At 30.6% G+C, this 13,903-nt stretch overlaps 1 protein-coding gene across 1 annotated transcript in view; it reads right to left on the bottom strand.

Moving 5' to 3' along the window:
- LOC129949882 (KH domain-containing, RNA-binding, signal transduction-associated protein 2) overlaps positions 1–13,583 on the bottom strand; it is a 186,282-nt gene extending 172,699 nt beyond the window's left edge. Inside the window, 1 exon segment of the mRNA XM_056061594.1 lies at positions 13,482–13,583. Within this exon segment, the coding sequence (XP_055917569.1) occupies positions 13,482–13,542 (61 nt within the window). The 5' untranslated portion in view covers positions 13,543–13,583.
- Positions 13,584–13,903: the final 320 nt, after the last annotated feature.

Genomic DNA, 13,903 nt, shown 5'->3' with positions numbered 1-13,903 from the left:
TGTAACTGAAGCCAAATAGATTTAAAATGTTTAAAAATGTTACAATACTGCGTTATTTAATATTGAAATATAATTAATTTATAGTACACAAGTTAACATTGAAGTCAATATTGTTTTGAATTTTATTGGATTCTAATTGAGAACTTACGCAGCTGAAATACTAGAGATCATCAACATAAGAAATACTTTGAATGAAAAATATAAATTCGTAAAAAGAATAAAAAGGAGTGGTCCAAGATGGCTGCCCTGCGGCACACCTGAAAAGTTTATTTTTTCATTTGATAAAACATCAAGTAAAATAATTCCAACCAACTGGTGAAAAAAGTGGAGAGCTTTCAATACCTTGGAAGTATCGTCTCTATCGAAGGCGGACCCGAAGAAGAAGTCATCTATCCCACCGGCAAAGCAAAAGCGACTTTCAGTATGCTGTCGAAAATTTAGAGGAATAACTCTATCAGCTTAAGAACAACTGGTTCGCACAAATGTTGAATCTGTGCTTCTTTATGAATGCAGCAATTGGAAGGTTACTTCAGCCATTACAATAAAGCTGCAAAAATTCGTGAATAGATGTCTTCGTAACATCCTAAGGATTTTCTGGCCAGATCGTATATCAAATGAGGTCCTTCATAGTAGAACGGGTTAGGAACCTATAGACTCTATAATACGAAGGTGTAAATGGCAATTGATTGGACATACGCTTCGAAAACGTAACGACAGCAATGCAAAGGAATCCGCTCACACAAGAAAGAGAAGAGCTGGACGACCGACCGAAAAGCACATGGTGCAGGACAGTCGAGACGGAAACAGCGTCACTAGGATAGAGTTGGAGGGAGCTAAAACACATTTCCGTAAACCGCACACGATGGCGCGTAGGCGTAGTAGAGGCCCTATGCCCCTTAAAGGGTTCCCAACGTAAGTTAGTAACGACCTCCACCTTAAATGTTCCATAATAAGTGACAGCTTTAAATATAACAAAACCTATTTCACAGTTGTGTTGAATTTCTTAAAATCTTTCTAGTTTTTCAAGTCGTGAAAAGAGCAAACGAGATTCAACAGTAATATCGCTACCATTCTTTTTCCAGATTATTTTAGTTTTGAAAAACTCTTATAGTATAACGTGTTGTTGCTCGTCAACAAATTGTTTCCTATGTTTAATACATTTAAGATGGCTCGAATTTTAATAATTCTTAAAACTATTAAGAGACTTGCGTATACGCCAATTTTTGTATTTTATTTTAAACCCAGAAACATCTTAAAATTACTCGTACCTTTATATTTTATCTGTTAAAATCTTTATTTTTTAACTAAGAATAAAAGATATTAAGACTTTATCCAATTCCATCAGCTGCTACACGGCTAAGGCATGCCTACTGGTCTTAAAATTTTAAATCAGAAATTGAATTTCTTTTAAAAACCCAAAATTGTTTACTGAAACTATGCAATACTATAAAACGGGAGTAATTTACTTACTTACTTACGAAAACAAGACTTTAGGAAACAGTAAGGACAGATGTTTCAATACTTGGAAAAAAATAAAGAGCATTTTTGATAATATTATTATTATGTGCATATTCAGATGAAGCGGATTATATGATAAAACTGTTTTAAACTGAAAATGCAAAGGGTTTTTTTTAAACTTATTCATTGTTTAACTAAGATTTTTTTTAAAGTTTTTAAATATGTGTATTGAAAAAAATATTACAATAATGTTAAAGATGGGATTTTGAATTAACTTTAAAAAAATATATGAATCAAAAACGGATGAATATCTAAAAAAAAACCTCCGGTATTTTTAGACGTTTGTATTTAAAGCTATTAATAGATAAAATGGTATTTCGGGTATAGATAGATAGAGGCCTACGTGCGGTTTTTAGTAATCATAATAGCGTGGCACGGTGAGCATCGCACATTTGTCGTAGAGGAATATATCCGTAATGGTGGTTCTGTGATTACTAGTCAGCGAGCATTTCGCATTCGATTTCAACTTGGACGACATGATCCTGTTCCGGATGGAAAAATAATTCAAGTTTGGTTATCAAACTTTAGAGCAACGGGTTCTACGCTAAAGAGAAAATGGTGTGGCCGACCTTTAACCGCAACAACACCGGATAATGTGGCACGTGTAAGTGTGTCTATATACAGTAATCTCCGAGGTGTTCAGAATTTAAACATGCAGCTGCCCTTGGATTGACTGATAGGAGTATAAGACGAATTTTGCACACACATCTTCATATACATCCCTACAAAATGATGATCGCACAAGAATTAAGTGAGAGAGATTTTGAAACTCGCAGAGTTGTTTGTGAAGACATTCTTTGAAACATTCCCGTTGTTGCTGTTTTAATTTCGTCTGGCAAGGCCCATTTCCATTTGTTGGGTACTGTAAATAAACAAAATTTCCGATACTGGGCAGCAGAAAACCCTCAAGAAATTCATCAACGACCACTTCAAAGCCCTTGTGTGACAGTTTGGTGTGCTTTTGCTGAATTTGGTGTGTTAGGTCCGTATTTTTTCGCAAAAAATGGGGACAAAATTGAATTAACGCGGATCGCTACTGTCACATGATTGAGACCTTCCTCCAACCAAATTTAAATCAGTTTACTAGGACCCACAAAGAAGTCTGGTTCCAAAATGGAGCCACAGCACACACTTAACAGCGTTTACTAACCATTTTAAGAGAGATGTTTCCAGAGCATCTTCTTTCTTTACGAGGAGACATTACCTGGCCCCTAGGTCCCCCGATTTATCACCTTGTGATTTTTTTCTTTGGAGACATTTAAAGGCCCAAGTCTACACTCATCGCCCAAAATCTTTGGAAGCACTTAAGGAGACAATCACTCAGGAAGTAGCAGCCTTTACACCACAAATCAAAAAAGATCAAACTTAATACCATACTTAAAAAGTTAAGTGAGTTCACATTAAACATAACTTTAAATTGTTCAAAGTCAAAAAATGTTGTTTCTCTTTTTATATTTTTATAAAGGATAACTCTTGTTCTAGCTTTGAAATTTAAACTAAATCTAAGTCGAAAGAACTTTCCAAACCATTTTCTACTTTATTCTTTAACACATTAAGGTTTCCGAACCATTTTTGAATCTCGTCAAATTTGATAGCTTTCCTATATTAAAGTGAAAGAATTTTCAAAATCGTTATTTGTTCCTCATATAATGTTTGAAGCTAAGCTAAGGAATAATATTCTCAAGCTATTTTATTTAAGTATTTTTTCTTAAGTCTTTTAAAGTTGTAAAATAAAACAACAAAAACACAACAACGAGACAAAAGATTACGTACACAAAACCCTTATTGAAACTATTTGTTGTTTTTTTTTTCAATTTTTATTTTTCCTATTTTTATACTGCAATTTTCCTTAAAATCCTTTGTCACCCAAAGTGCTTAAACCTTTTTTGGTTTTTATCTTTGAGCCTCAATGTCAATATTAAATCATACATATAGGCTATGTAGGTATGCAGCTTTATACGTATATCCTTCATTTTCAATCTTCCATATTGAGATAACAAAACAACAACAAAAGGAAAAAAAACATAATTTTTCACTTTTATAGTATGTTCATATGTATATACGTAGGTACATGTGTGTAGCATACTCATACGAAACAAATAACATCCTTTAAGGGCTTAACCAATTGTAAACATGGACTTGTTTCTATAAAAATACCAACGTTATATCTACAATACCTAAGTTATAAGCATATAGATATGTATGTATGTAGGTATATAAGATACATCTTCTTAAAGTTTGCGTTGAGGGCAAAGACAGACAAGAAGATTCTGTGAATGAATATAAGAAAGAAAAAAAAATCTTTCTTTTGTTATCAACATTTCACTTTCTTTAGCTGAAGGACGTCAGCATGTAGCTAGCTATATATGTATGTATGTATGCGTTATAAGGGCTCTAGCACTCGGTGTGTAGAGCAACCCTAGTAAAGCTAGAAAACACACAGAACCCTTAAATGGAATCCTCTCATTGTTTGCATAGACTTAACAACATTTCACATGAATATTCATTGTTTGGGGCAAAAAAGAACATAGCTCTATATTTTACATATACACATATATATCTTTATACGGTATAGTAACAAGGAAGATGGATTTTGTTAATGTTTACTCAATGCCACCAAAAAATCCTTTCTTATCCTTTTCTCTACTTCTAAAGACCGAAAGACCGAATAGAGCAAAGCTTTTTGCGAATAGATCCTTACATTAAGGCTCTAAGGGAAGGTAGAGTCCTATATATCTACATATAGTCCTTAAATATATTTTGGCAGCTTCAGTGCGGGAGATTAGAAATAAACACATCCTTGGTTATTGTTTAGTTTTATTAGACTTACATTGGTGTGTTGTTGTCTATATTCCATGTATATTGACGTCAGGATACTTCAGAGGTTTATCACTTTAACGGTTGGAATAAGATTTCATTTGTTTCATTTCGAAATTAAGATTGACTTGAAATTGGAATATTGAAGTCAATCATAGTATCAGTCTAGCTATACCCTACTTTTTATAAACATATAAATTGGGTTGGAAATTGATATTGCTAAGTTTTTGTTTTTTTATTTTTATTCTTATTTTGATGATGAAAGTAAAACTGTAGACAATCCAAAGGAATTATTATTGAAGAGAGCGTTTTTATAACTTTGCTTTTATTTTGCTTTTCATCGTATTTATATTTTCTTTATGTCCTAAAAGCAATTTTCTCTAGCGAAATAAAAATAAAAGCAAAACAAACAAATTACTTATGCTTTATAGCGTTAAAGAGGGTAAAAAGAAAGGGTGCTTCCAATACTCACGAGTATCACAAACAAATTCTCTTGTACATTTTATTTTGTTTTTATATTTATTTCAAAGGGTATTTCTAAATATAGAAAACATCAAGCGTCTTCCATTGGATCAAGAATGGAAGAAATTGATGGTGCAATGTGATGATGCTATAGAAGGATGCGTTTTGCATGTTGAATTGGAAAAATAAAGCGAAAGGGAATTTTTCCACACAAGGAATATACAATAACTTGGAGCTTTTTGCTGTCATGGTTGCCAGATCGTGTCAAGTAATAGGTTAACTCATGTTTTGAATACTTAAATAAAGTTGTTTGTATCTACCTTTTATACAGAACAGCCAATATTCTTCAATTCATTGTAAAATCACACCAAAATAAGTATATTTTTGTTTGTTTTAAAAATCTAAATTTTATGAGTCTTAAAAAAGCTTTTATTTTGATTCCCTATTAATAAAAGTCTAACATAAATATATTTTTTTAAATAATGGTCGGATTTTAAATAAAATAAAAGAAGCCCTTTTTGATAAAGAGTTCACAATGTTTTTTATTTCAAAGGTACCCGTGTACCAAATTGGGCCATAAAGTATAAAATCTCACATTGTTAAAACTTTTGTGACGATTTAAATTTGCAGAACGTATTGTGAAATTTAAAATTTAAATGACATCGCCTATTTTAACACATTTATATAATTTTGATAATATCCTGGGTTATGTTTATTTTGTGCGTTCTTAAAAGTGTTCAATTATTGTGTTGATGTTGTGGTAATTTGGTATAAATGAATACAATTTAAAATAAAATGACGTTTATAGTTAACGAACTTCAAGCAAATCCCATTACGTATCCTTATATTAAGACTAAAAATACTTTTGAAAAGAAATTTTTGTAATCCTTGTGGCTATTATGATGATATCTTCAGTGTAAGGTTCTCAGACTTAAATCCCATTTGATAATTTTGATGCACAATTGCTTGGCATATCTTGAAATAATTCGCTTAATATGGTAGGAAACTCAGGTATTTGAATATAATTAGGTGTACAATTTTGGTTGGAGCTAAAAGGCACTTACATCCAACCTCATTGCACTATTGCCACACTTAAGGTTATGTTCAAACTATGCATAAACTTATGCAATTTGAAATAACTTCTAGGAAAAATAAACTCATTTCTAATTAAAAAGTTACGATGAAAAATAATTTTTTTTTGAAAAACCATCGTATTGGAAATAGAAACCTTAACGTTCTTTTTGTTATTTTTGGAAAACAAAAATTATTAAACTATTATACATGTCTTACGAGTATAATGAAAATCAAGATAAAATTCTACGTCATAGTTTTGCTCCCTAAGTTAAGATATTTTAAACTATTCCAACTGAGATAGTTTACTTCAAATTTTAACATTATTAAAATTATTCCATAAGTTCTTATAAAAACAAATTCGAAAACCTATTTTATTAAAATAATTTTTGGATACAATTTTAATCTTTCAAAAAACTCTCTTTGACTTTCCAAAGGAAGTTATTGTAATGGTTCCGATTTGTTAAATTGGAAATTTTGACATTTCTCGACGTCTTAAGGTCCTTAGAGTCGAAATAAAAGATTTTTAGAAGGATGTTTGTGCATCCGTACGTTTTTTCTCGTAGTCCAAAGCTCAAGAACTAGAAGATACATTGACTTCAAATACTTTTTTTTTATATAGATAATAAAGCAGAAAAATGAGAAAGGGCTCTCAAGAAAAAAATAGCAGTTTAAAAAACGTGAACATTTTATTTAACCCTAAATATCTCACGAACAAATAACGCTAGAGATTTGAATTAAATTTTATGTTTAATATTTTAGCGTAGTAACAAACAAGTATAATTTTTGAAAAAAAAAATCCAAATTAACATTTGTTTTTATAAATTAAAATAACTGAAAAAAAAGTGTGCCCTCGAAAATTTTACGAATAAAAAATTTATCTCCAAAATAATTATGTGCAACGAAAAATAACCTTTTTAACAAGTGATTAAATTTTGAAAAAAATCGAATTCACAGTTTTTTTCCAAAACATAAAAGAAAAGTTAGTAAAAATTGATTTTCGACTTAAATATCTTTCCAATACTTTGAGAAATGGACTTTAAACTACTCTTATCATTTAAAAAATATTGTTGTCCGTAAGATTTTAAGAGAAATCTAATTGACAGAATTTTGTACAAAAAATAAAAACCTGAGAAATAACAATACTAAAACTTGGTAAAAATTTACTTTTGGCTTAAATAGCTTTTATAAAATTAAAAACATTTTCTTCAAACTCTTTTTATTTCACAGTAAACATTGTTTTCGATATGCAGTAGCTTTTTTGTATAAAAATCCAACAGTCCGTTGTTTCCTAAAAAAAATAAAATCTACAAAAGTAGCACGCAAATTTGGAAAAATTTGATGTTCGGTTCTTGATATCTCTCAAATTAATTTCATTCATCAAATTTGTAAAAATTTATGAAATGGACTTTAATTTTTTTAAATTTCTTATCGACTAAAAATCTGTTTAACATAACTAAATTTTCAAACTAAACTATTTCCTTAAATGAAAAATATTTTTGGTAATTTTTAAATTTGTAAGTATAATTTAACTGAAAACTTTTTTAACCCAGGAGAAAAACCCACAAACTTTGAATCAAGACAAGTGGACAGACGGTATTGGAAGTTATCCCAGCCTCTTTTTTGGAAGTATTTTTTTATATATCTAAAAATGATTAGGAAAACGAATTTTTCAAATTGTTTTTCAGCATTCGAAGCTATATTCAAAAGTTTTCAAAAGTGTCTCTGGACAGAGTACCTAGATATAGAAAATTGGCGGGATCGAAAAAGTAAGTGTTTACTCTCGGCATCAGAAACATTTTTTGAATTAAATCTGGCCAGCAGATTGTCGTATAAAGGTAAAGCAGAATGTCCCCCATCTGGATAAAGTTTTTAAGTCCTAGGATCTTTTTTACGAAATTACATAAAATAACCCGACCCATCAAATGATGGGTGTTAAAAACTTTGCTCAAAAATAATTGCGGTTTTTGGTATTCCATCCGTAGTAGCTAGATTTTTGTATTTAAAAATTGGTACAACTGAAAAAAGAACTGTCAGAATATTAATAAAAAAAAACACTCAAATCGAAGAAAGTTTTGTGAAAAACAAATGTTAAAATTAACTTAGTAAATAAAACTAACTAAAACTAATGAAATGGATAATTTTCAAGAAGAAAAAATCTGTAAATTGAGATTCTATAAAAAAAAAATTAATTTAAGAATTGCTTCAAGGAAGGGGTTTGTTCGTAGACTACTACGTTAACACGTGTTGTTTGGAGCGAGCTTGAAGATCGCCTCAATTCTTTATATTCCTGAATCGAGTTGAAAAGATTTTGATTTGACTATTTTCCCGTCGGAGATCGGAGTCAAGTCAAAATTTGAGAAGAAAAACCTTTGTGGAGGAGATGATTTAACAGATAATGCATTATGGTCTGTTAATTGTTTGTGTACAAAAAAATAGTATTGTTTTAATCAAATTACAAAACAAAAATGGATATGAAGTAAGTAGCATATTCTTATATGGTGCTGAACTAATCAGTTCTTCATTGTTTAACACGAATCACACTATCTCACTTGCACTTCACGCATCGAAAACATCGAAACACCATTTGTATATCATTTTTAAATCTTCTTGTGCGGTGGAAAAACCAAAAAGATTTATTTAATATAAGCTGAGATAAAACTTTGGTGGAAACATAGCAAAACTCACTTACCTTTTCCTAGTTAGTGTATTTTCATTAACAAAACTAAATAATATCAACAGTAATAAATTGATTTTTTTCCCCAATTGAAAACACATACATAATTTCTAATGCACTACTACTCAACGAACACAGCCATCGAGATACAAATGCAATATCAATCGTACCAACATTTGAGAACGAAATCACAACATAAGATCCATTCCAGACTCGTATACATGTCAAAAAACGATCCATAGTAAGATTCTACTTTAACTTTTATCGGTGTTATTCATACTATGGATATTGTTTTTGTTATTCGTGTAAGATCCTAATATACTATGGATAGATTTTCCAACAAAACATGGGTAATGTATGTTTAAAAAAAAAAAATATCTTATAAGAATAAATATTAATATTGAGACAGTTTCTAGCCAATTCCGTTTTTCCTGTTCCTGCGAATTTCTTGAACCTATCCAATAAAAGAATAAACATAAACTTTTTGTAAATTTTAATTAAGTAATTTAATAATCGTTTTCTTTTTTTTGAGATATTAAAACTTTTATTATTACTAGCTGAGCCGGTCATGCGTTGCTGAGGCTAACGTTTTTTGTCATTTTACTCATATTACATTATTGAGAACAGTAGGAGAACATCTGGGTCGGGCATCAGCATGCTTTTTTACTTAGATGCTATTTGTAAGAAAACATGGCGACCTGATTTTATGCTAACTTAACCTCTTATATCAATTAAATTATTATTTACGAACGAAGGCGGAAACATTGAAGCTGGATTTAAACGAACGAATTTTAAGAACAAATCAATACAAAAGAATTGAATGTACAATTTATTATTATTTTTATTCAAGTTTGTAAAAAATGAGTACATTACAAAGTTTTTAGTAATTAACATCTGACAGTTAAACTTATAAATGAAGTAAATAGGTGGGATAGTTTAAAATCTTTTAACAATAATATTTATTATTTTGAATAACTTTTAATTTCAACTTAATTTAGCATTAATCGTTGCATAATATTTTTGGTAAACCTATCTTTTAGTAACACAAATAGGTTTAATGGTTTTCCTGTATAAATTTTCCAAATCTATACTACAAACTTATTTTTAGACATTGCAAAAGCAAATCGAATTGGAAACTGTAACCTTCTAAAGGGTATGGTATGCTCTGCTATCATTGGAATACGTGGCAACAGGACCACTTTTCCTTTTAACTTTCCAGTTAAAATTCTTGCTTCCAGAATATTTTCCGTGATCTTTTTGATGATCTAAAGTGTACTGTTGCTTAATTTAGGTGGATTTGAATTATGAAGGGGAATAATTAATGAACCAATCAATTATGTGGCGGTATTGTAGGTCAGGGTTGTTGCGGATGTACAAATGTACGGATGCGGATGCGGATTTTTTGAGACTCACATCCGCGGATGCGTATGCGGATGCGGATTTTAGAATTTATTACATAAAAACAATTTTGAGTCCGTAAATAAAGGAAAATTGTATTGATTATATTTGCGTTTAATAATTAAATTTAAAAATGGTTGAGTTATATTTAATAAAAAGCAAGTTTGCAGCCTTCTCAGACTGTTATATGTTTCTTAGTGGATCGCATATTAATCAATCTCCGCTAAAAAGGTGTTCGCTGGGAACACTGGCTTTTAGAAGTGACAAATACCTCAGTGCAACTTTGGAGAGCCTTTTAAAGTCTGTTTGATGGACTTTCCACCAATCAAGTGGATTATTATCCAATTCTAGTCTTTTTTTATTTCGGTAACATGCTAACTCCCTTTGGGGAAGTGCTTCGTGACTAGCGTTATCAGATTCTCCTTCACTTTCGTCTTCAGTTGATGAATCTACCATCATTTCCATATCGCTTCTGAAGCAAGCCTTTGTTTTATGCTTATAAACAAATATTATACCTGAATCTTCTTTTTTTTTTAAAGATTTTCATTGTAGGCGCTCTCAAATAAAACAAACTCTTCTGGATGCCTTCAAGAGGCTTTTCAACGAGGAAGTCGTGCGTTAGGATCATTTTTATTTAAAATGAAATAGATCCAGATGCTGCTTTTTGTTGGTGGAGGCATTTATGTTCTGTTTTTGTATCAATTTTTCACTTAATATATAAAAAAACTGTGTCCTCTGGCCACTTAGCAAGAGCTTATATATCCTCAAATCTGTGACCATTGCAAATGACTTGTTGTTGCTTTTGTCGTCGCCTACTTGGGACCAAGATTTTTTAATCTAAAATTTTTACTTAGGGTGAAAGGGTCCTTTTTATTGATCATGGTATAGTATGCCGTGCCGTTGCTATTTTTCGAATTTGAAAAGATAGCGTTAAAAAAACATCTGCATTCGCAACAAACTCCGCATCAGTTTATGCGGATGCGGATGCTGATGTTGGAATTATTGCAAATAATCCGCAATTACGGGTGCGAATATTCGCAACATCCTTAGTAGGTATATCTAGTGAATTTAAAACTTAAATTGGAAAATGTACACAATAATGGATTGATTTCAAAGACTCGTAACAACTGTTTCATCTGGAAGTGTATTTCGTCAACATCAACATTTTTGCTGGCAAAATAGCTGGATGACTGAGCCAGTTATGATTCAAGTAATTACTCTGTTTATATATGAACAAAATACATACTCGGAATCAAGTCATTTCCTGAAGAACAGTGCAGAAATTGTCTGGCAGTTTAATGCAGTGTGCACTTGGTTAGTTACAGTTCTAATTTAACCAATCCCAATACCTAGTAATTGTTCGGAAAATATTTGTGCTGATGGATCATTTTACAATCCTAGGCTCATGTTTATGTTTAATTGAAGTGCTTCAAAACTTCGCCATTAGAATTATTAACATTAATTAATTTCATTTGCGAAAGTAGAGCGAGGTTTAACTGGAAAGGTCTGCCAGAAATAACCAGACAAAAGTACAAGACCTCTTCCGAAAAGTTTATCGTTGCCGTTTAAATCTTTCATAGTTCTGGTGGCATAACTACTGGCATTGCATAGTATAGTAGTCATGCAGATAAATTGTAGTTTGTGTACCTCTCATCTAGCGAATACTTAATCAATCCAGTCACCAGATGTCTCCGTCTATCGTCTGAAGTTAGTAGATAATTATGACTGTCAAATAATAAACAAATAATTTGTAATAAAATAATGTTGCGATCATAAATTGAGATGTAAGCTATCTTATCATTCAAGTTGGATCAATTTTAATTAAAATTGGAGTCTATCGTGGACAAATATCATGATACGTAAATTATATATATTAGATTAATTTGGTTTCCAAACGACTTATAAATCGCAACTTAAGTTGTTTTGTTTAAATATTTGTAATGAATGAAACCAAATGATAAAATTTGGTAGAAATGTCTAAAAAAAACTATTTTTTCTTATTTATTACTTAAAATTAACAAACAATAATATTTTTGTACAATGCTTCAGGTTATTACTTTATGTATGCTTATACTAAGATGTCTACTTTACTTTTTGTAACTTGCTACATCCTTCATAAGACTTTTGTGTTCTTCGAATTTCAAATTAATAGATATTTTCATCATATTCAAGTTTACTTTTTTGCACAAATTTTAACTTTTTAGACGTGTTTAGATTCTCTTTTTTTCCAAAAAGAGTATTGGTATTTTACTATTTAGAAAAAACTTTTAATTTCGTAATAACTAGTAAATTACTTATACTTAAAAATTGCTCAAAACATGAGAAAATGCTACACTCTGCTATAATTTTTTGAACCTATTGGAAGCCCTTAAGTTAAACAACTTCTATTTTTTTCATTATTTAATGTTATCTATACTAATATTATCAATAAGAAAATCAGTTTGTTTGTTAGCCCGTGCTTCACTTCAAAACAGAGCAATAATATGACATCTTTTTTTGTCTGGAGGTAGTTACGAGGCTAGAAAATGTATGAAGCTACTTCTTACTGCATCAAAATATATCATTCCTAGCTCATTGGAGAAGAACGCTTGAACGCTTAGAGAAGAATATCTGCATTTAAACCTATCACCGTGACCTTTTTATAATGACATTAACGCACTATGATATGCTGACAAAAAATTAAACAAAGGAGATGGGCGGTTAAAACACGATGCCGGCGGATGTTTTTTATAAATTAAGTACTAATACTGAACTTATTGAAAATATATCATGGTATATATTTTCAATAAACATACATACATAATTTTCCATTTATCTATCATTGAGAGATGCTAGAATCAAGAAACGATGTTTTATACACAAAAACTCAAGTAGTAGAAAATATCAGAGAGAGTATTTTTCGATAGACACAGCCATGCGTTCAGAACAGAGCAGTTCATACCCGGTATAGTTTCTTAACTCACTTGAGCTGTCCTGTGTGCCCTCACATAAGCTCCAAGTTAAGTTAGACTTTTCGAATATAGATGCCGCTCAATTATGTAACGATAAGGACATCGTGTCACACAACTTGCCCGAAACATTGTCTACATATTAGCATTGTATAACTTAACTGGCGTTCGAAACGACGACCATTTAATTACTTCTTTTGTCCCATTAATTACTACAGATTTACTATTTTAATGCTTCACTTAGCCATTTAAGTTAGTTTTTCTATGACAGTTAATAAGGCACAAGGACAAATAATGGAAGGATCGGGGTAATCCTTGAAAAGTCATACTTCATTATTTATATAATAAACAGCGTTACTCTTGTCAATTCTTTGATGGTTTTGATTTTGGAAAGCTTACCAACTAACTCATGCCATAGATACACCTGGAATGCTTCTATGTGAAATTTCAATATTGTTTTACCACTTGGAAATGACGCTTGTAAGAGCTAGTATTATCATACATATTTTATTTGAGTGTGGTTCTTACACCCAATATCCTTAAAAATGTCCTTAAGCTATTTATTCTAGATAACATAATTTTTCACTTACCGGTGCTTTTTGAAGAACGTTCCTCCGAAGTTGTTATATTATTTTTTGATATGACATCCATTTTAAGTGGTTACTTTTTCAATACGCAGCTTTAGAAACCTTAAAAGAAACGAATAGAAAGAAAACGTCAATATTTGTTTTGTAACCTAAATATTTAGAGTAAGAAAATTAAAATGACTTCACTAAATTATTCACTAACTTTGCAAATCATTGGACAGTCAAATAAAGAAATGATGTTGTCAAAATTTTATTATTCACATAAAATTGAATTTCTCACGAACCAAAATTATAATGATTATTTATTATTTATTTATTTTCTTTGTATAATGAGTTTAAAACTTTTTAAAAGGTAGTTTCAGGTTTTTTTGAAGGTGAAAACGACTAAACAAAAAAAAATCATTTCTCAGAGAGATTTAAATTGA

This window comes from Eupeodes corollae, chromosome 1, assembly GCF_945859685.1.
Source record: "Eupeodes corollae chromosome 1, idEupCoro1.1, whole genome shotgun sequence".
Classification (NCBI taxonomy): Eukaryota; Metazoa; Arthropoda; class Insecta; order Diptera; family Syrphidae; genus Eupeodes; species Eupeodes corollae.
This window is presented reverse-complemented; position numbering and strand designations above follow the sequence as displayed.